Below are 25,747 nucleotides of genomic sequence, written 5' to 3' on the forward strand. Positions count from 1 at the left end.
TCAAAAAAGCCTTAAAGACATCCCAAATTACCTGAATTTTAGCTGAATCATTGTTATTTTTAGAAAAAGCCAAAACCTCTTCACACATCTTAACTTGAACATCCTCATCTAATAAGATTGTCCGATCAAGGGTCCATCTTATCGTAGCTTTCTTTTCTAAAATTTTCAGAGGAAGATGGACTGAAGAATGGTCTGAAAGTGTGGCAGGAAGATGTTTAACCTTTCTCACTCCCTCAAGTAAAGATCGATCTATTAGAAAGTAATCAATGCGCGAATGATGTCCATATTTCTTGCTGAAAAAAGTAAATCCTTTCTTATCCCCCATCTTTAGTCTCCATACGTCTACTAAATTTAATTCCTGGATCATAGTTTTGAGTGTTGCCATTGATTTTAAGGGAGTGACATATTTTACTTTAAATGTTCTATCCAGATCAGGTGTTTGAATTAAATAAAAATCCCCACCAATAATGACTGGACTATTGGTTGTCACCAAAGCAGCCTCCAATTTACTTAGCGCATCTGGGTTATACTGGTTGGGGCCATGATAACTGACACATGCTAAAGCCTTGTTTTGTATCTTAATGTTAACCAGTATCCACCTCCCAGATGTGTCCGTATACTGACTTTCCAATTTGATACCACACCCTGATCTTATAATAACAGCTACTCCTTTCAAACTCCCTCTCTGTTCAGAGGAAACAACATCCTGGACCCAAGCCCATCTTTTAATCATAGATATACATTCGATATTCTCTAAATGAGTCTCCTGTAAAAGAATAACACTTGCCTCAGAATTCTCAAGAGATTCCATTATATGGGCCAATTTCCTTGTAGATCTCACCCAATTTACATTCCAGGAGGTGAGATGCAGCAAATTTTTACTCATATATTAGATAAGAAAACCCCCTCACTCCAACTCTAACATAAATACAATTCATTAGCACCACTTTGATGGGAAGCATCATTAACAAAATTAATCCATTTTGACTAATATCTGTCAGAAAGAGGACAAACATTTTTTTTCTTCTTTATTTCCCCCCCAACTGCTCCCATCCCCATGTGAACCCTCCCTCGAACCTCCCCTGAGGAACCCCCCTATCTATCTCTTGGGGCGCGAACGCCTTCAAGAAACCCCTATGCTAGCAAGATGAACCCAGATACTCTGAACTAAACCACACCTAACCACTAACTCTACTGACTCTACATAATCCTAATACAAAAAGATAAATAATTGTGATGTCTTAGTAAATAAATTGTGTGAAGTGAGAAAAAACCATATACCTTAACATCAGATGTGGAGGGAGAAAACTCGAAAATGAGTCTCTTACAAAATTACACTAGATAGTCACAGAAGAATACAGGGTAGTGAGCTGAGTCTTAATCGAAGATCTATTCTGCTCCAATCTGCCCCACCCATCTGTTCTAATAATGCATCTACTTCTTCTGGCTCTCGAATATTATACATTTTATTCTGCCACATAATCCTCAGCATGGCAGGAAACTTGGGCGCCCTTAGCGCGGAGATCATTCATTTTTTAACCTAGAAGCCACTTCCGCTCAGCTGTCCTTTTTCCCATGTCAGAACGTATCGTGAATGTAGAATCTCCATAAGTCAGAAAACGCTCTTTTAATGCACGGGATAGAACGAACTCCTTAGTAGAATAAGTGAGGAAATAAATTAAAATCTTCCATATTTTTCGACTTTGACCCAATCACAAATGACTATGAGCCAAATGTATCAAGGTAAATTACGATCGCAAACACTGAAATTCGCAGAATTTCAGTGTTTGCGATTGCAATTTAGCTGTGTGCAATGCAGGTAAGTAAAAACCTAGTCGCAAAATAAGGAATCACAAAATTTGCGTTTCCCTATTTTGCGCAAGCATTTAGAGAATCGCAATTTGCAATTATGCTGTAAGGAATCCCAAATTACCACTAACTTCAGGTTGGAGGTAAATTGCAATTTCGTTTTAGAATGCAATTTCATGCATTTTAGGGCATGTATGTGCGCCAAATGTGCACACATGCACATTTCAGGGGTGCTACAGGGTGTCCTTTAGGAACCCTTGCAGCCTTCAAATTGCGTGCGCAATTTGTGAGTACCTATTGGGTACTCGCAAATTGTGTATGCAATTCCCACTCATTCCTATTAGCCTATTGGCCCATAGGAATGAATGAGAAGCAATTAATATTTACGACTCGCAATTTGTGATTTGCAAATAAGGAATGCGTAGGAATCGCTAAATATTAGCGGATTCCTACATACATTGCATTTTGCGAGTCTATAATAGCGAATGGGTAAAATTCGCTATTAGAGACTCGCAAATTGTAATGTTCATACATCTGGCCCTAGATGTCTACGGTTGGCGCTTTCTTTTAGGTGCTAGTTTTTACCTTAAACTTAAAAATTCATAACTTTTCTACTGATTTGATTTTTGTCATTTTGATGTCAAATAATTTATTAAAATGTACTCTATATTTCTAAATTTGTTAAGGATTTTCTTTGTGTTTTCACTTTATTATTGTTTGTGTGCTGCCTAAATACTTTGCACATTGTCTCTAAGTTAAGCCTAGCTGCTTTTGTGCCAAGCTACCAGCGTTTAAGCACAGGTTAATTGGTGACTTTTGTGGTTCACCTTGAGAGATTGTGGCTGTTGGTTGAGCAGGGTTAACACCCCACCCACCCAACCAACCACGCAGTTTCTCGCAGGTACTCTCTGCATTCAGTTTTTCAAGCTGCCTACATTGGCAGATATTTTGGGGTACTTGCTCTCAAGATAATCGTGAGCCCACTGGCAGCCTGCTGATTCCTACATGAGTTATTTGTGCCATTTTCCGAATAGGGATGTTATTACCTATTGATTTACAGTCAATAGCCATAATGAGTTTAATGTCTCACTAGCGATACAAACCTTTTTCAATGTCTGCTGATCTGTTCCGTTTTCTGCATCTGTTAGCAATTTAATTGTTTTGGAATTCTAGACTGATAAGACTTACATAATTGTACACTGAACAGTTTTATGCAAAGAAAGAAAGCATAGGTTTAATATAAGTGTACATTTTGTAACACTGGCAGATCGAAAAAGCTGTCAGTACCTGCCTCGGTTGTTTCCAGAATCATGGGAAGAGGTGGCTGTAATATCTCTGCAATTCAGGATGTAACTGGCGCGCATATTGATGTGGACAAGCAAAAAGATAAGAATGGTGAACGAATGATCACAATAAGGCAAGTAAGATGTAAACAGTTTTTTTAATGTACAGTAAACTCAGATACGCTTGTTTAATATTTTTGTGCGTCATTGATAGTTCCCAGTATAGATTTACTAAAATGTCATCTTAATTTAAAATAGTACCTCTAAAGAAATTTAGAGCAGCTATATCTTGGCTTTTCTTAAAGGCTGTGTTTTGCACTCTATGGATCCTGTGTTTCTCCAGCATAAGATTCACATGCTTGTATCATGCCCTTTGTGAGATTGGGAGTTCCTGGTTACATTATATATAGCATTTACCTTTATGCAAATAATAGTTTATTTTTAAAGTTGACTTATTTGCACATTCACCTCGTTGTAAACTGTCCAAACATCACCCAAGAGGAAAATGTGATCTGCACTCCTACATGCCACTATGAATTCCGATTTGTACTAATCATACTGTGTGAGGAAGTCTCGTTGCAGAGCTCTCCCTCCTACATATTTGACTTGTTCTTAGGTGCCAAAACATGTGAAGGCCTCAAAACCGCTAATCCAGCATTGCCATCCAGAATGCCTTGACCTGTGCAGGGTTGGCTCATGGACCTTACAAATCCCATGTTACCTTTTTCAATGTTTTTGTCCTGTCTGAGAATGAAGAACCTTGAAAAGACATTAAGAATGAACAGTCTGAAAATCATGACTGTTTCCACAGGCTTTCTGTGTTTTTTGTGGTAAGATCTCTTTGGAGATCTGTGCCTTTGAGATGCATAGGAATAGAGCAGTTGGAGGCCTCCGTATTGCATCCCAAGATTAAACTCATCATGCAGATATCATGTGGGCCTGACAAGGGCATTTTCTTGTGGCATGTGTGTCCTTATTTGACCTGGTCATTGTCAACATGAGGAATGTAATTGGTAAAGGACTGAGAGAGCTGTGGCCCAGCTCTGGTACCGTTGAGCCGATCCTTTGCAAATTACACTCACTTGGTGACACATCCCCACACGGGCCTGATTCTCGCCCGCCCTCTGTGGGCTGTCCACATGTCGGCTGTCCTTCGAGGAAACCTTGGACATGCCACCTCCACTCAAGCAGTGCAAGAAGGTGGACAAGGCTAGTATTCCTTTGCTCCTCACTCTACCACCACCTCAGCCTGCTCCAAAGCACTTACTTTCACCACCCACTTCTCCAGGTGCGCCCCACCCCCCCCGCCCCCCCTTCCCTATACATCTCAGGTATCACCTCACACAGACACTCCTCGGCAGGGCGATCCCTTGGACTCCTCTGTGATGTTAACCCACTGGCGAGCACAGATCCCAACCTGTTCCCTTACCATCCCTCTCCTCCTAATGACTCCATGCCCTACCATTAACTCATTGGTAAGACTGCCTGTGTCATACCCCTGACCACTTCCAAGACCCGGTCTGCGCTACGGTCATCACACCCAGGATGGACTAGAAATAAAACGCTTCTCCAACGGACTTCCTTTACATTCATGCCCAGCTCCCACCTGACTCCCAGGTTGTTACTTAGACCTGTTAGAGGGCCAACTCAGTGGTTACTGGTGATGCCCCTCCACCAGATAAAGAAAGCAACCAAATAGATGTTTGTAAGAGGATAGCTGTGCAATCGGCCAACTATTGGTAGATTGTCAGTCTGTTGGGTTTCTCTCCAGATATGACCGCGCCCACTGGGATGAGATGGGGAGGCTATAAAGTAGTTACTGAGGGTAGGCAGATCTCCAACACCACCATCTGCTGTGCATTAGATGCTGCAGACACAGCTGCAAAAGGGGGGGTCAACTCCAAGGTCCTTCTGAACAGGCATGCCTGGCCCCGTGTATCCAGCTTCAAGCCGGAAGTCCAGAAAACTTGCTCAAACTGCCTTTTGATGGCCAACATCTGTTCGGCCAACATCGATTGACCAGATGCTGGAAAAAAAAAGGAGGATACAGAGATTGTGAAAATGATGGGTGCTAACACCTGCTACTGCCGCTACTTTCACCATACCGTGGAGGCTCAAACACCACCTCCCCCGAGGCCATGTTTTCCCAGCGTGCACAAGCCCAGCTGTCCTCCCCTAGAGTCTACTTTAGAGGGTCAAACAGAGGCAGCATCTCAAAAGGCAGAGGTAAAAGTGCCTCCCCCAAAGGGACCACCACCACTACCAAGCCCGGACTTGCCTTTCATTCCCCTTGATCACACAGCACTTGTCGGGGGGCGCCTACAAAAGTTCTTTCCTGCATGCTGAAATGTCACCTCTGACCAGAGGGTGTTGGATATTATTCAACAGGTCATCGTCTGGAGCTCATTTCCATGCCTCCTGCCATTCCACCTCGCAAACCCCCCTCCCCCCGAACACAAGAGACTACTCGAGGAAGAGGTCCAAGCGCTCCTTCTAAATGGGGCCATAGAACCACCCGTCTGCCCATCAACAGCAGGAATCTGGAGTATACTCTTCATTAAAAAAGATAGTTCCCTCTCCTAAATGAATACATTCTTTCAGTGCACTTCCACATGCTTACTTTTCAGGATGTCATCCGGCTACTGCAACAAGGTGACTTCATGGCCGATCTAGGCCTGATGGATGCTTATTTTCACATTCCAATACACCCGGCACATTGCTGGCATCTCAGGTTTGTAATCAGCAGAAAGCATTACCAGTTCAAGGTGCTTCCTTTCGGGGCCAACACTGTACCCAGGGTGTTCATCAAGTGTTTTGGGGGGGTGGCCGCTTATCTTCGCAGGCGCCCTTCATGAGTTCCCCTATCTAGATGACTGGGCTCATCAAGAGTATCACTTGTCAGAAATGCCGCAAACCCACACATGTCACAATAAACCTTCATAAGCTAGCTAGGGTTTACCGTCAACACTACAAATCCCACCTTCAACCTCTCCAGATACAGCCCTACCTGGGGGCAGTCCTCAGCCCAGAAGTTCACATGACCTATCCGAACGCTGCTAGGATGTAGTCCTTTAAGGCACTAATCCAACATTTTCAAGCAGACCACCAATTCATAGTCAGAACAATCTGTTAGCTACCTTCATCCGCAGATTCCCGTTCCTTAGAATTATCCACAGGCATCAAACTGATGTCAACGAGGAAGACTGGATTCAAGCCTTGTGGCGCCTGTCATTGACAAATGTGGGTGATGGACCAGCATCTCGTCTGCCTCTGGTGTCTTGAGCACAACCACGATGCCAAGATGTGCGTTGATTGTCACTCCATGCACTATAAGGCCTTGGAGAGTTCGCTCAAGCTCCTTGCTGCTCGATGTTCGAGACTGCGATGGTCTCGATCCCGGTCGATAGAAAGGTCCGAGGATCAGTCATGGAGCCATCGATCTATGCACAGTTGAAGTCATCCCTTTCCGGTAAGTCCCACGAGAAGAAGAGCAAGACGTAGAAGAGGTCTTAGAGTGCACCCCGTCCGCCAAAGTCATCCAGCGAGACAAGGGAGTCATCACTAGGCCTGGCTCTGCAGCTGAGCCCGGGCTGCCTCCGCACCTCCCTGAGTTTCCTGGAGCTGGGGTGACCCCCACCCACCTCCAAGAATTTTATGTGGCAATGCTCCTCCTATTTGGGTGGCCTGTCCACATTTGAGTGCTTTGGGGCCTTGTGGGTTCGGGAGAGGCCCCTACTGGTTCCCCGTTGGTGGGACTACCCTCCGTGCCAGTCAGGCCCCTTGAGTCAACAGATGGATCTGGGCCAGCACCGGTCCCTCTACTGATGCTTCCCACTGCGCCATCCCCATTCTTATCTCTTACTCCGACACGGAGCTGGAATGGCATCACCTGATGCAAACTCTGGCCCCAATTCTTCTAGCCTGAGAACTATTCCTATGGGCTTCGTGAAGATTAGGAGTGGCCACTGGATCCTGAAGAATACCAGCCCTTCGGCCCCATTATGGACTGGTGTGAGGATTTGGTGGATGCCAGTGGACTGGACATCTCCCCGGATACTGGCTTGGCCTTTTCTACTGTGGCTACGGAGGAGGGAGCCTCTTTTGCTTTCATGGTGTGGAGGGCGGCTAGGGTCCTGGTTTCATGGTGTGGAGGGTGGCTAAGCCCTCCGTGGCTGCTAAGACTAACGTCTTGACGAAGGGTCTACAACCGGGAGTTTATCCTTCAGAACTGCTTCTCACATTTAATGAAGCCCTCATGGACGTCTTGCTCAGGGCCTGATCCGAAGCCTGTACAGGGGCTCCTTTGAACAGGAAAATTGCCTGCCGCCATCGCTCCAGGCCCAAGGGACCCCTCTTTCCTCATCCAACTCCCCACCCCAGAGAGTTTGGTGGTCAAAGCATCCACTTCCCGAGTAAATCCTGACTCATTCAATGACCTCCTACCGGATAGGGAATCTTAAAGGATGGACACCTTGGGAAAGAAAATGTTTATCTTCGCCAGCCTGGCATTGCGGTCTGTGAACACTGAATTTCTTTTAGGTGATTACTCCCATTCCCTTTGGGATTCGATTGTGCAGGTGCCGCCTATGGTCCTGGATGAGGCCCAGGCCATTCTCTCCCAAGCTATGGCATCTGAGAGAGACACGCTAGTGATAGATTCCTTACCTTAGAATATCCCCAGGTGTCAGACTGGATCCAGGAAGTTTTGCTAGCAGTACCCCTGCGCGTCAGTAGGTGGCGTTGTGCGGCTCCGCGTCTGTCACTGGCATCGCAAGCGCTGAGATGACGTCACGGAGACTACTTAGGCGTCACCCATGCGTCTTTCTTTTTCCGTGCCAGACAAGCGCAGATCCGGTTAGAGCACGTACCTTAGTCACTTTTTGACTACACTTTTGAGACTTTTGTCTCCCCCTTTTTAGGTCTCGCCTGAGCCAGCGCATGCGCTGCTCTGGCAAGACTTTTAGTAATGGGGCTTCAGAAATGCTACCAAGCGCTTTTGCTCGTGCTTGTGGCGGCATACAGCTTGCGGGAGTGCGCAGCTGCGCGCCACAAGCACGAGTGGGTGCTTTGATAAAGAGCAAACAGATGCTGCTTAGCGTGCATGCGTGCACTCCCCCCACCCCTCCCTCTTGTTTTTTCTTGCAGCTTTATATAACACGTGCTCGACACGAAGGTATCAGAGCACTTTACATGAGCACCAGTTAGATGCAGTACAGACGAACACATTCATTTTTTAAGCACTTGAAAATTAAGTGATTTGCCCAGAGTCCCAGGATGTTCAAGCCTCCCGCCAGACTTGCACCTGGTTCCCGAACTCCAAAGTTGGCTGCTCTAGGCGTTAAGCCACACCTTCTCCCCATTGCAGTAAAGCGGAAGAATTACCAGAATGTGGTGCTATAACCAGTGATGCTTGGCGTAGCTCAAAATGTTGTCGTATCGTGTCCGCACTCCGCAGCTGACACAGCTTGGCTGTCTACTTTAGCTTTGACAGTGTTCATACACTACAGAGGCCCATGCGAGCTTGACAGCCAATAGCCACGTCCCAATTCTGTGGAGCACACATGGATTGGCTGTGGTGACCCCAGTGCTCCAATCCTAGACCGCCATACACTTAGTCCATCCCGCTCTTCCTTAACTACCAGCGTCTGTTCAGCCATTGGAATGGCTGCAAAAGCTCCTATTTGACCCGGAAGTACAGAAACTATGGACAAATGTCATCCGTTGAAACATCAATAACAGACTACAGACATTAAGTTGAATGCACTGGTGCTCTGTGGAATTAGGAGACAGGCTGTTTCATCTTATGTTAGTTGTTCCTGTAACCCTGCTTCTCACTGTCGACGCTTAATTCATGAAGAAGAATTTAACTCGGAAAGGAAGGCTGAAATCCTTGCAGCGTTCCAATGCAGACCGTCCAGTTTTGCAAGACGAACCGGAAGAAAGGAGAGAAGTGCTTCGAAAGCCCCCGCCCATATAATTTATAAGTATACTTATTTGTCTGTTCGTCTCGCACACCTGTTCATACATTAACTCTTAAGACAGAAGGAACGTATCTCTCCCAAAGCAGTGTAGGCGCCATAGGAGTACTAATATTTCGAATGGAGTGGTTTACTACAAACTAGCTTTTAAGTGACAATTATTTCAACTGTTATGATAACGTTAGCAAATTATATCCCAGTCTAAGTCATGTTATTGAAAAGTTTAACTTAGACTGTATTTTCAGTGGCAGATGACCTGAATAGCAGTTCCGGCGCCGCAGTTTGCCCCGCCCTTGCCCTGGTTCCAGGACCATTTTGTTCCTGCCTGAGATCCGCATTGGGAAGCGGGCCGGCTCAGCATCGGGCTGGTGCCGTTTCTGATGTCGTATGTTCCTTCCCCGGCTCCAGCTCTGCAGCCGCGGTCTGTTCCTCCTGCAAGAGAGGTGGAGGATGACTGGGAGGGGTCTGAGGACCCTCTTGCCCATCAGTGTGACTCCGAGCAGGGCCGGGTGGATGACTTGGAGGACGCCGGAGACCTCTATCTCTTCTGACCCGGGGTTTGCCACTCCCCCACCTACTATGGAGGAGGGCGCCTCCTGCACGATGGTGCTCCGTTAGGCCGCTGAAGTTCTTGAACTCTATCTTCCTACGGTGGCCCTCAAGACTAATCTCCTCACTGAGGTGCTCCAGACGGCGTCCACTTTGTCGGAGCCCCTGCTTCCCTTTAATGACTCCCTCACTGACGTCTTGTTGGGCACTTCGTCGAGGCCAGCTACAGGGGCCCCTGTGGATAAGAGTGTCACCAGGCATCACCGCCTGGTGCCTGGTGACCACGCGTTTCTGACCACTCATCCTACGCCTGAGAGCCTGGTCATCCAGGCCTCGACGTTGCAGAATGCCTTTCCCACGGCTCCGCTGGATAAGGACTCTAAGAAGCTGGAACAGTTCGGAAAGTGGTTGTTCTCTTCGGCCAGCTTGTGGCTGCGGTCGGTGAACACCGCATGCTTATTAGGCCGCAATTCCCACGCGGTGTCGGATACGGTTGCTCAGGTGTTGCCTCAGTGTCCTGAGGAGGTCTATGCTGTTCTTTCCCAGGCAATTGCTGAGGGTAAGGATGTGGCTAAGATTGCCATTCGGTGTGGTTTGGACACCGCTGACTCACTGGGCAGGACGATTTCTACGACTGTGGCGCTGCGTCGCCACGCCTGGCTGCAATCTACTGGGTTCTCGCCCGATGTCCAGAGCTTGCTCATGGACATGCCCTTTGATGGCACTCGCCTGTTTGGCGATAAGGCTGACAGTGCACTGGAGCGTTTTAGGGACTCTCGAGCCACGGCCAAGTCCCTGGGTCTTTCTGCTAAGAGCCCGGCCACTCCTGGTTTTAGTTCCTTTCGATGCCACGGCAGAGGCGCCCAGGCCCGTTCCTTCTGCAAGCCTGTGCAGAACCAGCCTCAGCACAGCCGCAGCTTTCGCAGGGGCGGGTCTGGGAATCAGCGTCGGGGTCAGTCCACCTCCGCCCCCGCTGCTTCTACCTCCAAACCTTCCTAATCCGAGCTTAGTGGAGCACCCCACGCCGGTGGGTCGCAGGATCCGCCACCACTTCCCCCACTGGCTCGATGTCACCTCGGACAAGTAGGTGTTGCAGATTGTCCGCAGGGGTTACTCCCTTCCCTTTCAGTCCTCCCCTCCAGCCATGCCACCTCGGTGCCACCGCATATCGGGTGATCACTTGGTACTTCTCCAGCAGGAAGTCACGGCCCTCTTGGCCAAGGGGCCATCAAGTGCGTTGCTGGGCCGGAAGTAGGGAGTGGTTGTTATTCCCACTACTTTCTGGTCCCAAAGAAGGACAAAGGGGCCTGCGCCCCATCTTGGACCTCTGGAACGTCAATCGCTTCCTCCGGAAGGAAAAGTTCAGAATGCTGACTCTGGCTCAGGTCCTGGCTGCCCTCGACCCTGGAGACTGGATGGTAGCATTGGACTTGCAGGACGCATATTTTCACATCCCCGTCCTGCCGGCCCACCGGCGTTACCTGCGGTTCACGGTAGGCCAGGAGCATTTTCAGTTTGCCGTGCTCCCCTTCGGCCTTACAAGCGCCCCTCGGGTGTTCATGAAGGTGATGGCGGTGGTCGAGGGTCACCTGCGCATGTCGGGGATGTCAGTCTTCCCTTACCTCGACGACTGGTTGTTGAAGGCGGGCTCGCCCCAGGCAGTCGTCAACCACCTTCAGACTATGGCCGACCTCCTGCATTTGGTGGGGTTCTCCATCAACGTGCTGAAGTCTCACCTGAGTCCCTCTCAGAAGCTCCCCTTTATCGGAGCGGTTCTGTATTCGACGCTGTTTCGGGTTTATCCTCCCGAGCAGCGAGTCTGGGATATTCAGACTATGATTCCGATCTTTCAGCCTCTGTCCCGGGTTTCAGTCAGGATGACCCTCCGGCTCCTGGACCTGATGGCCTCCTGCATCCTGCTAGTGCAACATGCCAGATGGCATATGCGGGCTCTGCAGTGGGACCTGAAGTTCCAGTGGGCGCAGCATCAGGGTAACCTGTACGATCATGTCCAGATCTCGGAGGGCACTGCACTACAATTGCAGTGGTGGCTTACGAATCGCAATTGGGTCAATGGCACATCCCTCTCTCTTCCCCAACCGGAGCACACAGTGGTGACGGATGCGTCCCTCCTGGGATGGGGAAGCCACTTGGGAGAGGCGGAGATCAGAGGCCTCTGGTCTCCGGCGGAGTCCCGGCTCCATATGAACCTTTTGGAGCTTCGGGCGATCCGACTTGCACTGAAAGCATTCCTTCCCTCTGTCGGGGAAGTGCAGTGCAGGTGTACACGGTCAACACAACTGCCATGTGGTATTGCAACAAGCAGGGCGGGGTGCGGTCATGGACCCTATGCCAGGAGGCTCTGCGCCTCTGGATATGGCTGGAACATCAAGGCATTACCTTGGTGGTTCAACACCTGGCAGGTTCTCTGAACGCCAGGGCGGACGAACTAAGCCGCCGGTGCTTGATGGATCACGAATGGTGTCTGAACTCGGACGTGGCGCAAGGTCTCTTTCAGCAGTGGGGAGAGCCTTGGTTAGAGCTATTCGCCACCGAAGAGAACGCGCAATGTCATCAATTCTGCGCGTTGGAATTTCCAAGGCGGCACTCGCTAGGCGACGATTTTCGTTGCGAGTGGAGTTGCGGTCTGTTGTATGCCTTTCAGCCTATACCTGTGAGGAATAGACGGTAGTTTAGGGGTCAGGGTGTAAGCGAGACTAACCTTAATGTATGTGCAAAGACGTGCGTCCCTTACTAACTGTAATTAGGAGACGGTCCCTAAACCACGTAAAAGGCCGTCTCCTACGTAAGCTGTTGCTTGGCTTACTGTTCACTGGACGTGACCATGCCCCCTTCCCATTGCTGCCTGGTTTCCGTGTTTTGGTCTTGCTTCTCGCCCCGTTTGCAGTAGTTAGCCGCCCCTTCCATTGGAATCCAGAGTGTACCCTCGTTTGAGGTTTTCTTGCCCCCGGTGAGTTTGTGTCCGCTCCGCTCCCCCCATCTCCGGAGCTGGACGGGGCACCTCACCCCGCCTTCCGAGTGCGTGTCCGTTCCGCTCGAAGTACTCCTTGGAGCTGGACGGCACGTCTCGCACAGCATTGCCTGTAAGCCACTGTTCCGCCACTGTTCCGCTCCATTTTCCCCGGAGCCGGACGGCACCTCCTACCTCCTTAGTGTTTAGTCTTCCAATCCACTTTTTGAGAAATAGCAGCTCTCATCCTCTGTGGAATTCCGAATAGAGTCCTCTTATGAGATGATGATGCTGTATTATTTACTCGAGCAACTCCTCTCATAGTAACAACTCCTACTCCCGGTAATCCTTCCACATCCGCTTATTAAAAATATCTGCGCTGCTCCCTCAATTATTTTTTACCGTCCACCACCTGTTCACCTTCAGTTTATGTTCTGTGTGAATGACTGAATGAGGGTCCCCTGTTCCACCCAGTCCCCTCATCAGAAACTTAAAGGGTATTACGCAGAAAAACTTCCACATCAAAACTACTTCTACCTGGAAGCTTCTCTGCTGTTTTTCCGAGAGGTTCGGGGACATACATTGGGTAAGTGGAGCACTGAACTTGTCATACATTAATGTTTAAGAAGTTTCGCTATGCTTACGAGTCTTTGTCTACAAGAGATATTATTGTTTACAGAGCCCTGTCTCTCCTGTCATCTCACCACAGAAATTCCTTTCAACATCTTCTGGGGAAGAGTGCTGGACACTCTATGGTTTATTCCCCATACTTTTAGGGAACAGCTATTTGCGAGTGTGTTTCATGGTTACACTCCAGGAGTTGTCTCCTGGAAGTTGGGGGACTTCATCTTCGTTCCTGTGGAATTTCGTTTATATCAGGCTCGAGCTAGACATTACCACTTCTGCCCAGAGTGCTGAAGAAGATTCCAGCTGACCGGGCCCAAGTCATCCTTGTGGCTCCGGATTGGGTACGAAGGTATTGGTATCCCGAGCTACTTAGCATGGCGATCGATCCCCCGATCCCGACTGCCTCATCGGGAGGATCTTCTGTCGCAGCAGCAGGCGACGGTCCTCCACCCGAACCTGTTCAGCCTCCACCTCCATGCGTGGAGATTGAGCGGCGACAGTTGACAGCATTTGATCTTCCTCCCGAAGTCTGTGATGTCAATCTGAAAGAAACACGTTAGTTAGATTCCTCACCTTAGAATATCCCCAGCCGTCAGGCTGGATCCGGAAAGATTTTTCGTCAGCAATACCCTTGCGCATCGCTAGGCGTCGCCTGCGGCTCTGCGTCCTCGTCCTCGTCTGCGTCGTGATCGCCGGGATTACGTGGTCGGAGTACTTACACGCCGCCCTCGCGCGTTGACGTCCGTCTTCTTTTTTCCGTGCCAGTAAGCGCCAATCCAGGAAGAGCATACCCTTTTAGTCATTTTTTGACTAAACTTTTTTTTTTTAACTCTTTTGGTTCTATTCTTGTCGACATAGACTCTGGTGCCTGTAGGGATGCCTGCTTTTAAGGCCTGTGACTCCTGTCACCGACTGATGTCGGTCATGGACCACTACCGCCGGTGCCTCTATTGCTTTGGAGCCGACCACGACGCCGAGGCGTGCCTCGACTGCCGAGCCTTGACTTCGAAAGCTAGGCGGGAGCGGTCCCGCAAGCTACTAGAGTACCGGCAGTCGTCTCCGTGCCGCTCAAGGTCCCGGTCGAGGAGGAGGTCGAGGGATCAGTCGTGGAGCCGCAGCCCCCACCGCTTGTTGGGGTCGAAGTCTTCGACATCTGGTAAGTCGAAGCACAGCAAGAAGTCGAAGAAGCGACATCGCTCTTCTGACTCCCCTCGCCGGTCACGCGACTCGGCTGAGGGTTCGGGTGGCACCACCCACACGGCTCCGATGGAGCCGCAGTGGACCCATCCGTCCCCATAGCCTCCGGTCCCTGGGACTGACGCGACTCTGGCTGAGGTCAGTGCCTTCCTCATGGCCATGAGGAACCTGGCTTCCGCTGTCGATGCCTGCCTGCGCGCCTTCGGGCCCCGCAGGCTCGACTGAGAGGCCTAGCGAGCCGGCAGCCCCGGCGCCTTCGTCTACTCCAGTCCCGACGCCGCAGGTCCCCGGGGGATCAAGGCCTGGACCCCAGTCGGCGCCGGTCGACCTCACGGCCCCTCCGCCAGCGCCGACTCCTCCGGTGCCACCCCCGGCGCAGTCCCCGGATGACGCTGTTCCCCAGTTTAGTCCCGGTCCCGGCCCGGCGTCAGAGTGGCACCGTCTGGCACCGATGGGTGGCAATTTCATCTTCCGCCCGGCTCCGATCATTCCACCTGTATACCAGGAATCGGATGACCGTGACGACTGGGAGGGGTCTGTGGACCCTCTGGCCCAGCAGGGCCAGTTATCTCAGGACTGGGTAGACGAGCTGGGGGATGCCAGTGGTCTTGACACCTCCCCTGACACTGGCTTCATCTCTCCTCTGACCGTGGCTTCGGAGGAAGGTGCTGCATTTTCTGTGATGCTGCGCAAGGCGGCCGAAGCCCTTGGGCTAGAACTGCCTGCTGTGGCCGTGAGGATGAACCTCCTCATAGAAGTGCTTCAACCGTCAGCAAGCTCCATGGAGCCTCTGCTGCAGTTCAATGTAGCGCTCATTGACGTTCTGAAGGGCACCCGGTCCAAGCCCTCCACAGTTCCTCCTGTGGACCGGAACGTGGCACGGCACCACCACCCTGCACCAGGTCACCCCAGTTTTCTGTCCCAATACCCCACGCCCGAGAGCCTGGTTATCCAGGCCTCTACCTCCCAGACCTCCTTCCCGACCGCTACCCCGGATTGGGAATCCAAAAGGCTAGAACAGTTTGAGAAGAAGCTGTTCTCCTCTTAGTTTTGGGTTGCGGTCTATCAACACCGCGTGTCTTTTGGACCGTTACTCCCACTCCCTGTGGGATATGGTGGAGGACGTGCTGCCCCAGTGTCCGGAGGAGGCCCGGACACAACTCACCCAGGCTCTTGCCGGGGGGCAGGATGCGGCACGGCATGCAATCCGATGTTATGTCATGTTATGTTAGCAGCATTTATATTGCGCACAGCTGCCCCAGCTAAGGGGCGTCCTGGCGCAAGACCGGTAAAAACACAACTAACACTGAAATTGAAGACACAAAGGGGCACATCTAGTTAGGAGGGAGAAATTAAAACAGGAGGGTTTTTATGGCTTTACGAAAAAGGAGAAGATCTTCCATCGCGCGAATCTCAAACGGAAGCGAGTTCCAGAGCGCTGCTGCTTTTACCCGAAAGGACCAACCACCAACTCGGCTGAGCTTAAACCTCGGAACCACAGCGAGTGCCTGGCCCATTGATCTTAAAGAGCGGGTCGGAACATAGCTAGACAAGAGATTCGAAAGAATCTGCGGAGCTAATCCTTTCATAATCTTAAAAGCCAGACATAAGACTTTAAAATGAATTCTTGACTTAATCGGTAGCCAGTGTAAAGATCGAAGAGTACTTGAGACAGAGCAGGACCTAGGCAAGCCAACTATGGACTGGATGTGGACTGGACACAACGGACTCGCTGGGCAGGGCAATGTCGACCACAGTGGCGCTTCGTCGCCACGCCTGGCTGCGGTCCACGAGTTTTTCCGGGGATGTCCAGAGCACCCTCATGGACATGCCCTCCGATGGCAGTCGCCTTTTTGGCGACAAAGCGGATAGTGCGCTGGAGCGCTTTAAGGACTCCAGGGCTACGGCCAAGTCCTTGGGCCTTTCGGCCGCGCACCCGCAAACTTCTGCTTTTCGCCCCTTTCATGTCCAAGGAAGGGGTGCCCCCTCAAGTCCGACAGGCCGCAGACCCATCCTCCGCCGAGGCGGTACAGGGGGACAACGTGCCGGTCCGTCCACATCTACCCCAGCAGCTTCCGCCTCAAAGCCCTCCTAGTCCGAGCTTTCAGGCCCATTCCACGCCAGTGGTAGGCAGAGTTCGCCATCACCTGCTCCACTGGCGCACCATCACATCAGACAGGTGGGTGCTGCAAATCGTCCGAAGGGACTACTCCCTCCCCTTCGAGACGACCCCTCCAGTCATGCCACCGCAGTACCACCGAATTTCGGGATATCACTTGAAACTTCTGCAGGAGGAAGTTACGGTCCTCTTGGCCAAGGGGGCCATCGAGCGCGATCCTGGTCCAGAAGTAGGTCGTGGTTGTTATTCCCACTACTTTCTGGTTCCCAAGAAGGGCAAAGGGGGCCTACGCCCTATCTTGGGCCTCAGGAGCGTCAACACCTTCCTCCGGAAGAAGAAGTTCAAGATGCTCACTGTAGCTCAGGTTCTGGCTGCCCTAGACCCTGGAGACTGGATGGTAGCGTTGGACTTGCAGGACGCTTATTTCCGCATCCCCGTCCTGCCGGCCCACCGGCGTTACCTGCGATTCACGGCCAGGAGCATTTTCAGTTTACCGTGCTCCCCTTCAGCCTCACCAGTGCCCCTCGGGTGTTCATGAAGGTGATGGCGGTGGTCGCAGCTCATCTGTGCAGATTTAGGGGTTCCAGTCTTCCCCTATCTCGACGACTGGTTGTTGAAGGTGGGCTCGCCCCAGGCAGTCATCTCCCACCTCCAGACTACGGCAGACCTCTTGCATTTCCTGGGGTTCTCCATCAACGTGCCAAAGTCGCATCTGAGTCCCTCCCAGCAGCTCCTCTTCATCAGAGCGGTTCTGGACTCTGCGCAGTTCCGGGCCTATCCTCCGGAACAGCGGGTCCGGGATATTCAGGCTCCGATTCCCATCTTTCGGCCTCGTCAGGTTGGTGCTACGGCTTCTGGGTCTGATGGCCTCCTGCATCCTGTTGGTGCATCACGCCAGATGACGAATGCGGGCTCTACAGTGGGACCTGAAGTTTCAGTGGGCCCAGCGTCAGGGCAACCTGTCCGACCCCATCCTGATCTCGGAGGGCACTGCGAGACAGTTGCAGTGGTGGTCCACGGATCGCGATTGGGTCCATGGCAGATCCCTCTCCCTACCCCAACCGGAGCACGTAGTGGTGACGAATGCGTCTCTCCTAGGTTGGAGGGGCCACATGGGAGAGGCGGAGATCAGAGGCCTCTGGTCTTCGGCGGAGTCCCGGCTCCATATCAACCTTCTGGAGCTGAGAGCGATCCGGCTTGCACTGAAGGCATTCGTTCCCTCTGTCCAGGGAAGTGTAGTGCAGGTGTTCACGGACAACACCACCGCCATGTGGTATTGCAACAAACAGGGCGGGGTGGGGTCGTGGACCCTTTGTCAGGATACTCTGCGCCTCTGGACATGGCCTGAACATCAGGGCATGACCCCGGTGGTTCAACATCTGGCGGGCTCTCTGAACGTCAGAGCAGACTAACTCACCCGCCGGTGCATGGTGGATCACGAATGGCGTCTCAACTCGGAAGTGGCGCAAGGCCTCTTTCGGCAGTGGGGAGAGCCTTGGTTAGATCTATTCGCCACCGAAGAGAACGCGCAATGTCAGCAGTTCTGCGCTTTGGAGTTTCCAAGGCGGCACTTGCTCGGGGACGCCTTTTCGTCGCGAGTGGAGTTGCGGTCTGTTGTACGCCTTTCCACCTATACCACTAATGCCCAGAGTACTGAAGATCAGGCGCGACCGGGCCCAAGTCATCTTGGTATCCCGAGCTACTCAGTCTGTCGCTCGATCCCCTGATACGACTGCCTCTTCAGGAGGACCTTCTGTCGCAGCAGCAGGGGACGGTCCTCCACCCGAACCAGGCCATCCTCCACCTCCATGCGTGGAGATTGAGCGGCGGCAGTTGATGCCATTTGACTTGCCTCCTGAAGTCTGTAATGTTATTCTGTCAGCCAGGCGTCCCTCCACAAAATCGGTATACGCCTGCAGGTGGAACAAATTTGTAGCATGGTGCACAGCAAAGGCTGTTGATCCCCTTTCCGCCCCTCTTTCTGAGGTTCTCCTCTTTCTTCTTTCCATGGCCTAGCAGGGCTCTGCTCTGTACACTCTTAAAAGTTATCTTTCTGCTATTTCTGCTTTCTTGCGGCTTCCTGATCAGCCTTCTCTTTTCAAATCCCCTGTTGTGTCTCGCTTCTTTAAGGGCATTACTCACATTTTTCCTCTTGTCCCTTTCATAATGCCTCAGTGGGATTTGAATCTGGTCTTGACGTTTCTGATGTGCGCTCCCTTTGAGCCACTTCTTAATTGTCGCCTTTGTCTCATGACGCTTAAGACTGCTTTCCTGGTAGCCATCACCTCTGCTAGAAGGGTGAGTGAGCTCCAGGCTCTCTTCTAAGCCTCCTTTCCTTTCTGTCCATCCGGACAAAGTTTTTCTCAGGACTCATCCTTCCTTTCTTCCTAAGGTGGTGACTGCCTTTCACATCGGGCAGTCTGTTACGCTGCCCACCTTCTTTCCACCTCCGCATCCCTCGCGTCCACCGTCTGGACCCAAAACGGGCGCTGTCCTGCAGGACATTTGTCAGTCAGCAACGTGGGCCTCGCTGCACACGTTTGCCAAACATTATTGCCTGGACAGCCAAGTCCGGAGAGACGGCTTCTTTGGCCGTTCTGTTCTCCCGGACTTTCTGGTGTGATCTTGGTTCGCAGACCCACCACCGGGGTTGGTATTGCTGGGGTATCTATTCTAAGGTGAGGAATCTAACTAACTTGTCTCTTTCAGATGAACAAGTTACTTACCTTCGGTAACGATATATCTGTAAGAAACATTAGTTAGATTCCTCACCGACCCACCCATCCTCCCCGTTCTGGGAACCGATATCTAGGGTTGAGGTCATCCCTTTCAGGGCCCTAAACTTTTTTGGCACCAGTGTCGGTCTCTTGCATGGCTCTGCGTTCCTGGCGCGGAAAGCTATGTACAAGAACTGATGTCAGCGCGCGAGGGCGGCGTCTAAGTACTCCAACGTTATCCCGACGATCATGATGCTGACGACGGACACGGAGCCGCAGACGACGCTTAGCGACGCGCAAGGTTATTGCTGACGAAAAATCTTTCCGGATCCAGCCTGACGCCTGGGGATATTCTAAGGTGAGGAATCTAACTAACTAATGTTTCTTACAGATATATCGTTACCGAAGGTAAGTAACTTGTTCTTCTGGCTGCCAGGCGTCCCTTCACTAAAACAATATACGCCTGCAGATGGAACAAGTTTGTGGCATGGTGCACAGCTAAGGCTGTGGATCCCCTTTCTGCCCTTCTTTCTTTGGCCCAGCAGGGCTCTGCTCTGGTCACTATCAAAGGTTATCCTTCGGCCATCTCTGCCTTTTTACGGCTTACAGATCAACCTTCTCTCTTTAAGTCCCCGATTGTTAACCGTTTCCTAAAAGGTATTACGCACACGTTTCCTCCTGTGCCGTTCATAATGCCTCAATGGGACTTAAACGTTGTCTTGACATATTTGATGTGCGCTCCCTTTGAGCCCCTTCATACCTGTCCTTTGCGTCTTCTCACTCTCAAGACGGCTTTCCTGGTAGCTCTCACCTCTGCCAGAAGAGTGAGCTCCAGGCTCTTTCTTCTAAACCTTCTTTCCTTTCTGTTCACCCGGACAAGGTGGTTTAAGGACCCATCCTTATTTCTTGCCAAAGGTTGTCACGCCCTTCCACATCGGGCAGACCATCACTTTGCCTAACTTCTTTCCGCCTCGGCATCCTTCCAAAGAGGAAAAGAGGCTCCACTGTCTGGACCCAAAACTTGCGCTCTCGTTCTACCTGAAGCGCACACAACAGTTCCGGGTGGATGACCAGCTCTTTGTTGGCTATGTGGGTGCCAAAAGAGGTCGGGCTATGCACACAGATCATCTCTCGGTGGGTCGTTCTCTGCATCAACCCCTGTTACTCGTTGGCTAAGAAGGAGCCTCCTGTGGGGCTGCGTGCTCATTCTACCAGGGTGACTGCAGCCACTACTGCCTTGGGACGCGGCGTCCTCTTTCAGGACATTTGTCAGGCAGCTACGTGGGCCTCGCTGCACACGTTTACCAAGCATTACTGCCTTGGCAGTCTGGTCCGGAGTGACGGCTTCTTTGGCTGTTCTGTTCTCCGTGACTTTCTGGTGTAATCTATTTGCAGACCCACCACCGAAGTTTGTATTGCTGGGGTATCTATTCTGAGGTAAGTAATCTATCACTAACATGTCTCTTTCAGATGCACAAGTTACAAGAGCCATTAGTTAGTGATAGATTCCTTACCGCCCCACCCATTCTCCCCGTTCTGCGTACTTATTCCTATGGTTAAGGTAATCCCTTTCAGGGCCCTAGTTTCATGGCACCAGTGGTCAGTTTCTTGCATGGCTCTGCGTTCCTGGTGCCGAAAGTAGTGTACAGAACTGACGTCAGCGCGCATGGGTGGTGCCTAAGTTGTCTCCGTGACGTCATCTCGGCACTCACGACGCCCGCGACGAACGCGGAGCTGCACGACGCCACCTACTGACGCGCAGGGGTACTGCTAGCAAAACTTTCCGGATCCAGTCTGACGCCTAGGGATATTCTAAGGTAAGGAATCTATCTAAGATAAGGTATCTATCACTAACTAATGTCTCTTACAGATATATCGTTACACAAGTAGTAACTTGTGCATCGGTTTACAGGTAAGTAAACGACTGTGGAAGTTAAGGTTCTGGGGTTAGACTCAGGGGTCCCCCAGGGTCAGTTACGCACTGTTGTTGCACCCTCAGCGGCACTAGGGCGGCCGGGTGCAGAATGTTGAGGCCCAATGTTATGCTATAGAGGATGGGGGGGGTCGCCGGTCGGTCGTTCCTGGCTAGCAGGTCACACGGCTGTGGGAGCAAAGCTCCTAGGGTTTAGGTCAGGGCAAAGGGGGAAACAAGTAGGCACCAAAAGTGCACCCTCACCGGCACTAGGGCGGCCAGGTGCAGATTGCTGTTTCGATATCGGGTGCCCTGTGGTTTTCTGTGGAGATCCTCCGGTTTGAAGAAAGGCTGCAGGCTCGGGGATGAAGACCTTTTGGGTGGGACCACCACTTTGAGGGGTAAGTTGGGATGTTGTGGGATCATTAGGCACCGCTGGTTTGGGCACTCAAGGCCGTGGGGCATTGGGTGCCCCACGGCCTTGAGTTCACAGAGCTGCACAATACCACGGAGTTGCCTTACACACAGACCCTGTGGAAGAGGATTTCTTAATGGATACTTTTGACACTTCACAAACGTCCAACTCTGTCCTCCCTATGTTAAAAGGGGTAATCAAACATGCACCTGAGGTGTTCAAAGATCCTGTGAGGGCTAGGGTTATAAACCCCAGGATAGAGAAAAAATATAAAGCTGCCCCAGCAGTCCCTATTTACATTTAAGGCCAGATACCATTGGACTCCTTCGTGGTCTCCAATGCCATAAAAAGGGCTAACTCGAAACCTCAGGCGACGCTCCACCTCCCTACAAGGAGTCCAAACTCTTGGACGCCTCTTGTAAACGTACGGCGTCGCAAGCGGCTAATATATGGCGCATCGCCAATACTCCAGCTCTGTTAGCCAGATACAATAGAGCAAACTATGGTGAGTTAGAGTCCCTATTGCAACACCTCCCTGATAAATACAAAACTAAGGCCAACGACCTCATACAGGAGGGTAAAATTATCACAAACACCTCCATTCGTCGCGCTCTAGACGTGGCAGACACCGCCTCCAGGGCCATCAACACAAGTGTCCTCCTGCGTAGGCATGCATGACTACGCGTTTTAGGGTTTACACCGGAGGTACAATCTTCCATTCTCAACCTACCATTTGACCAGGATCATCTATTTGGGCTTACCGTGGATTCATCTCTCGAAAAGATGAAAAAAGATACAGACACGGCTAAATCAATGGGAGCTTTGCAATCACACGCTCCCAGGCGTTCCTTTCGTCGCTCCTCTTACAGGGGCACATCAAGAGGCTACTCCTCTGACAATCCCTCCACGTCCTATAAAACTCACACCCAGACCACATTCACCTGAGGCTATCAAAGAGGAGGCTATAGGGGCAATAATAACAAGGGTAGAGGCAAGACCAATAATACCCGCTCCGCCTCCACCCCTACCCAATGACTTCCCTCCACTCCCCCCAGACCATTCCACTCCGGTCGGGGGAAGATTACTACATTTCCTACCTGTCTGGAACAACATCACCACAGACAGGTGGGTGAGACAAATCGTTCAATCAGGTTACTGTCTAGAACTCATTGCTACCCCACCAAACATACCACCCACACAGCGCCCAATGTCATCGGAACATTTATCGCTGCTAAAGCAGGAGGTAACCTCCCTCCTGCACAAACATGCAATAGAACCAGTCCCCCGCAACAGTAAAACACAGGGGTTTACTCCCTGTACTTCCTCATTCTCAAAAAGAACAGCTCTCTAAGACCTATGCTAGACCCTTAAACCTGTACATACACTCAGACCATTTTCACATGGCCACGCTTCAACAGGTCCTTCCTCTTCTCTCACAAGGCGATTTCCTTGCCACTCTAGATCTCAAGGATGCCTACTTTCATATTCCCATTCACACCTCTCGCAGGAAATATCTCAGGTTTGTAGTGGACGGTCAGCACTACCAATTCAAGGTCCTCCCATTCGGAGTCACCACAGCACCCAGAGTATTCACCAAGTGTCTGGCGGTAGTTGCAGCTCACCTAAGATGACAGCACATTCACGGCTTCCCATACTTAGACGACTGGCTCATAAAAGCCAACTCATATCATCAGTGTGTACATCACACTCACGCCACAATCTAACTACTCCACGACTTAGGGTTTACGATAAACCACATAAAGTCTCACCTACAACCGTCCCACATACAACAGTACCTCGGTGCCACAATAAACACCTCAAAAGCACTAGCATATCCCAGCCCAGCCAGGATAGCAAGCATACAACGCCTCATATCAAAATTTCAGCTGCAACACTCTCTTCCAGCTTGAGTGTTCATGCAATTGATAGGGATGATGGCCTCTTGCATATTCATAGTACCTCACGAAAGACTCCAGATGCGTCCCCTACAGGAATGTCTCGCACGTTCGTGGAACCAGGCTCAAGGTCAGCTGACAGATCTGGTGTTGGTGGATGGTCGCACACACCGTTCTCTGCAGTGGTGGAACACCAAAAACCTTTCAAAGGGCGACCGTTCATCGAGCCGGTTCCACAGGTTGTGCTAACAGCAGACGCATCGCTCTCCGTCTGGAGAGCTCATCTGTTACATCTCACCATGCAGGGCAGGTGGACCCCTCAACAAAAGTGAATCCACATCAATTAGCTGGAGTTACTAGCCATCTTCCTAGCCCTGAAGGCATTCCAGAAACAAATATCAGGCAAAGCTGTCCTAGTCCGCACCGACAACATGACAGCCATGTACTACATTCAAAAACAAGGCGGGACACACTCCCTACAGCTCTCTCAACTAGCGCAAAGCATATGGAGATGGGCTATTCCTCAGAACATTTTTCTCCTAGCCCAACATGTCCCAGGAGTCCAGAAGAGCATAGCCGATCTGTTAAGTCGTCAAACACAACAGATTCACGAGTGGGAGCTTCATCCGCAAGTTCTTCAACCATTTTTCCACATGTGGGGGCAACCAGAGATAGATCTCTTCGCCACACACGAAAACTCCAAATGCCCAAGCTTCGCCGCCAGATACCCACACCCGTTGTCCAAGGGCAATGCGATATGGATGAATTGGTCAGGCAGATTTGCTTGCGCTTTTCCGCCTCCCACTCATTCCACTGGTGGTGCGCAAACTACAGCAACACTCACTCACTCTCATCCTAGTTGCTCCAACATGGGCCAGACAACCGTGGTACACCACATTACTGGAACTATCCGTACTCCCGCACCAAAAACTACACCTCTCCCCACACCTCTTAACCCAGAACCGTGGAGAGATCAGACACATGGACCCAGCACAGCTCAATCTAGCGATCTGGCTCCTGAGGTCTTAGAATTCGGTTACCTTAACCTTCCCCCTGACTGTATGAACATTATCAAGGAAGCTAGACACCCCACCACTAGAGCCTGCTATGCAGCCAAGTGAAAACGATTCGTCATATATTGTCACAATAACACCATCAATCCTCTAGATATGTCTATTCAACACATCATAAGTTACCTACTGCATCTCCAAAGGTGTAACTTAGCATACACATCTATTAGGTTACACCTTGCTGCCATAGCAGCCTACTTACAAAATAGACAACACTTGTCGCTATTCAGGGTACCTGCCATCAAAGCATTTATGGAAGGCCTCAAAAGAATAATTCCCGACAGGGTACCACCCTCACCTGTGTGGAATTTAAACATAGTTCTCACAAGACTAATGGGCCCTCCTTTTGAACCTCTGCACAAATGCGAGCTACAATTTCTAACATGGAAAGTCGCTTTCCTAGTGGCCATTACTTCACTTAGAAGAGTCAGCGAGCTACAGGCACTCACTATTCAAGAACCTTTTTTACAACTCCATCATACCAAAGTGGTTCTCAGAACCAATCCAAAATTTCTCCCTAAGGTTATTTCTCCCTTCCACATCAACCAGTCGGTGGAGTTGCCAGTATTCTTCTCGCAACCACAAAGAGTCGCAGAAAGAGCTCTTCACACTTTGGATGTAAAAAGAGCACTGCTTTATTACATTGAAAAAACAAAACCTTTTTGCAAGACAAAACAACTTTTCGTGTCCTTCTCACCACCACAAAAAGGCAACCCCATATCAAAATCTGGGATAGCAAGGTGTATTGTCAAATGCATACAGAGTTGCTATCACAAAGCAAAACGTACATTATGAGTTCCCCCCCTAAAGCCCACTCTACCCGAAAGATGGGGGCTTCAATGGCATTTTTAGGAAACATTCCCTTAGATGACATCTGCAAAGCAGCTATATGGGCTACACCACACACATTCACAAAGCACTATTGTGTAGATGTGCAAACAAAACAGCAAGCTAGTGTGGGCCAGGCTGTACTCAAAACATTATTTCAAACTACTGCAACAGATACTGGTGGTCGCCGCTAGGGATGGGTACTGCTATACAATCTATGCATAATGTGTGATCTGCAGCTCATATGCCTCGAACGGAAAATGCTACTTACTAGTATGCATCTGTTCTTGGCATGTAGAGCTGCAGATACACACACGCCCACCCGCCTCCCCGGCAACCTTTATCGGTTCCAGTACTATCTTACTTAGATATGGCAT

At 50.6% G+C, this 25,747-nt stretch overlaps 1 protein-coding gene across 2 annotated transcripts in view; it reads left to right on the top strand.

Annotated features, from left to right (window-relative positions):
• Positions 1-25,747, top strand: part of ANKHD1 (ankyrin repeat and KH domain containing 1) — a 1,109,311-nt gene that overhangs the window by 777,508 nt on the left and 306,056 nt on the right. For both annotated transcript variants that reach the window (XM_085617924.1, XM_085617925.1), the window contains exon 28: positions 3,077-3,226. In XM_085617924.1, coding sequence (XP_085474050.1) covers positions 3,077-3,226 — 150 coding nt within the window. The remainder of the gene's footprint in view (positions 1-3,076; positions 3,227-25,747) is intronic.

Source organism: Triturus cristatus, chromosome 7, assembly GCF_964204655.1.
Source record: "Triturus cristatus chromosome 7, aTriCri1.1, whole genome shotgun sequence".
Taxonomy (NCBI): domain Eukaryota; kingdom Metazoa; phylum Chordata; class Amphibia; order Caudata; family Salamandridae; genus Triturus; species Triturus cristatus.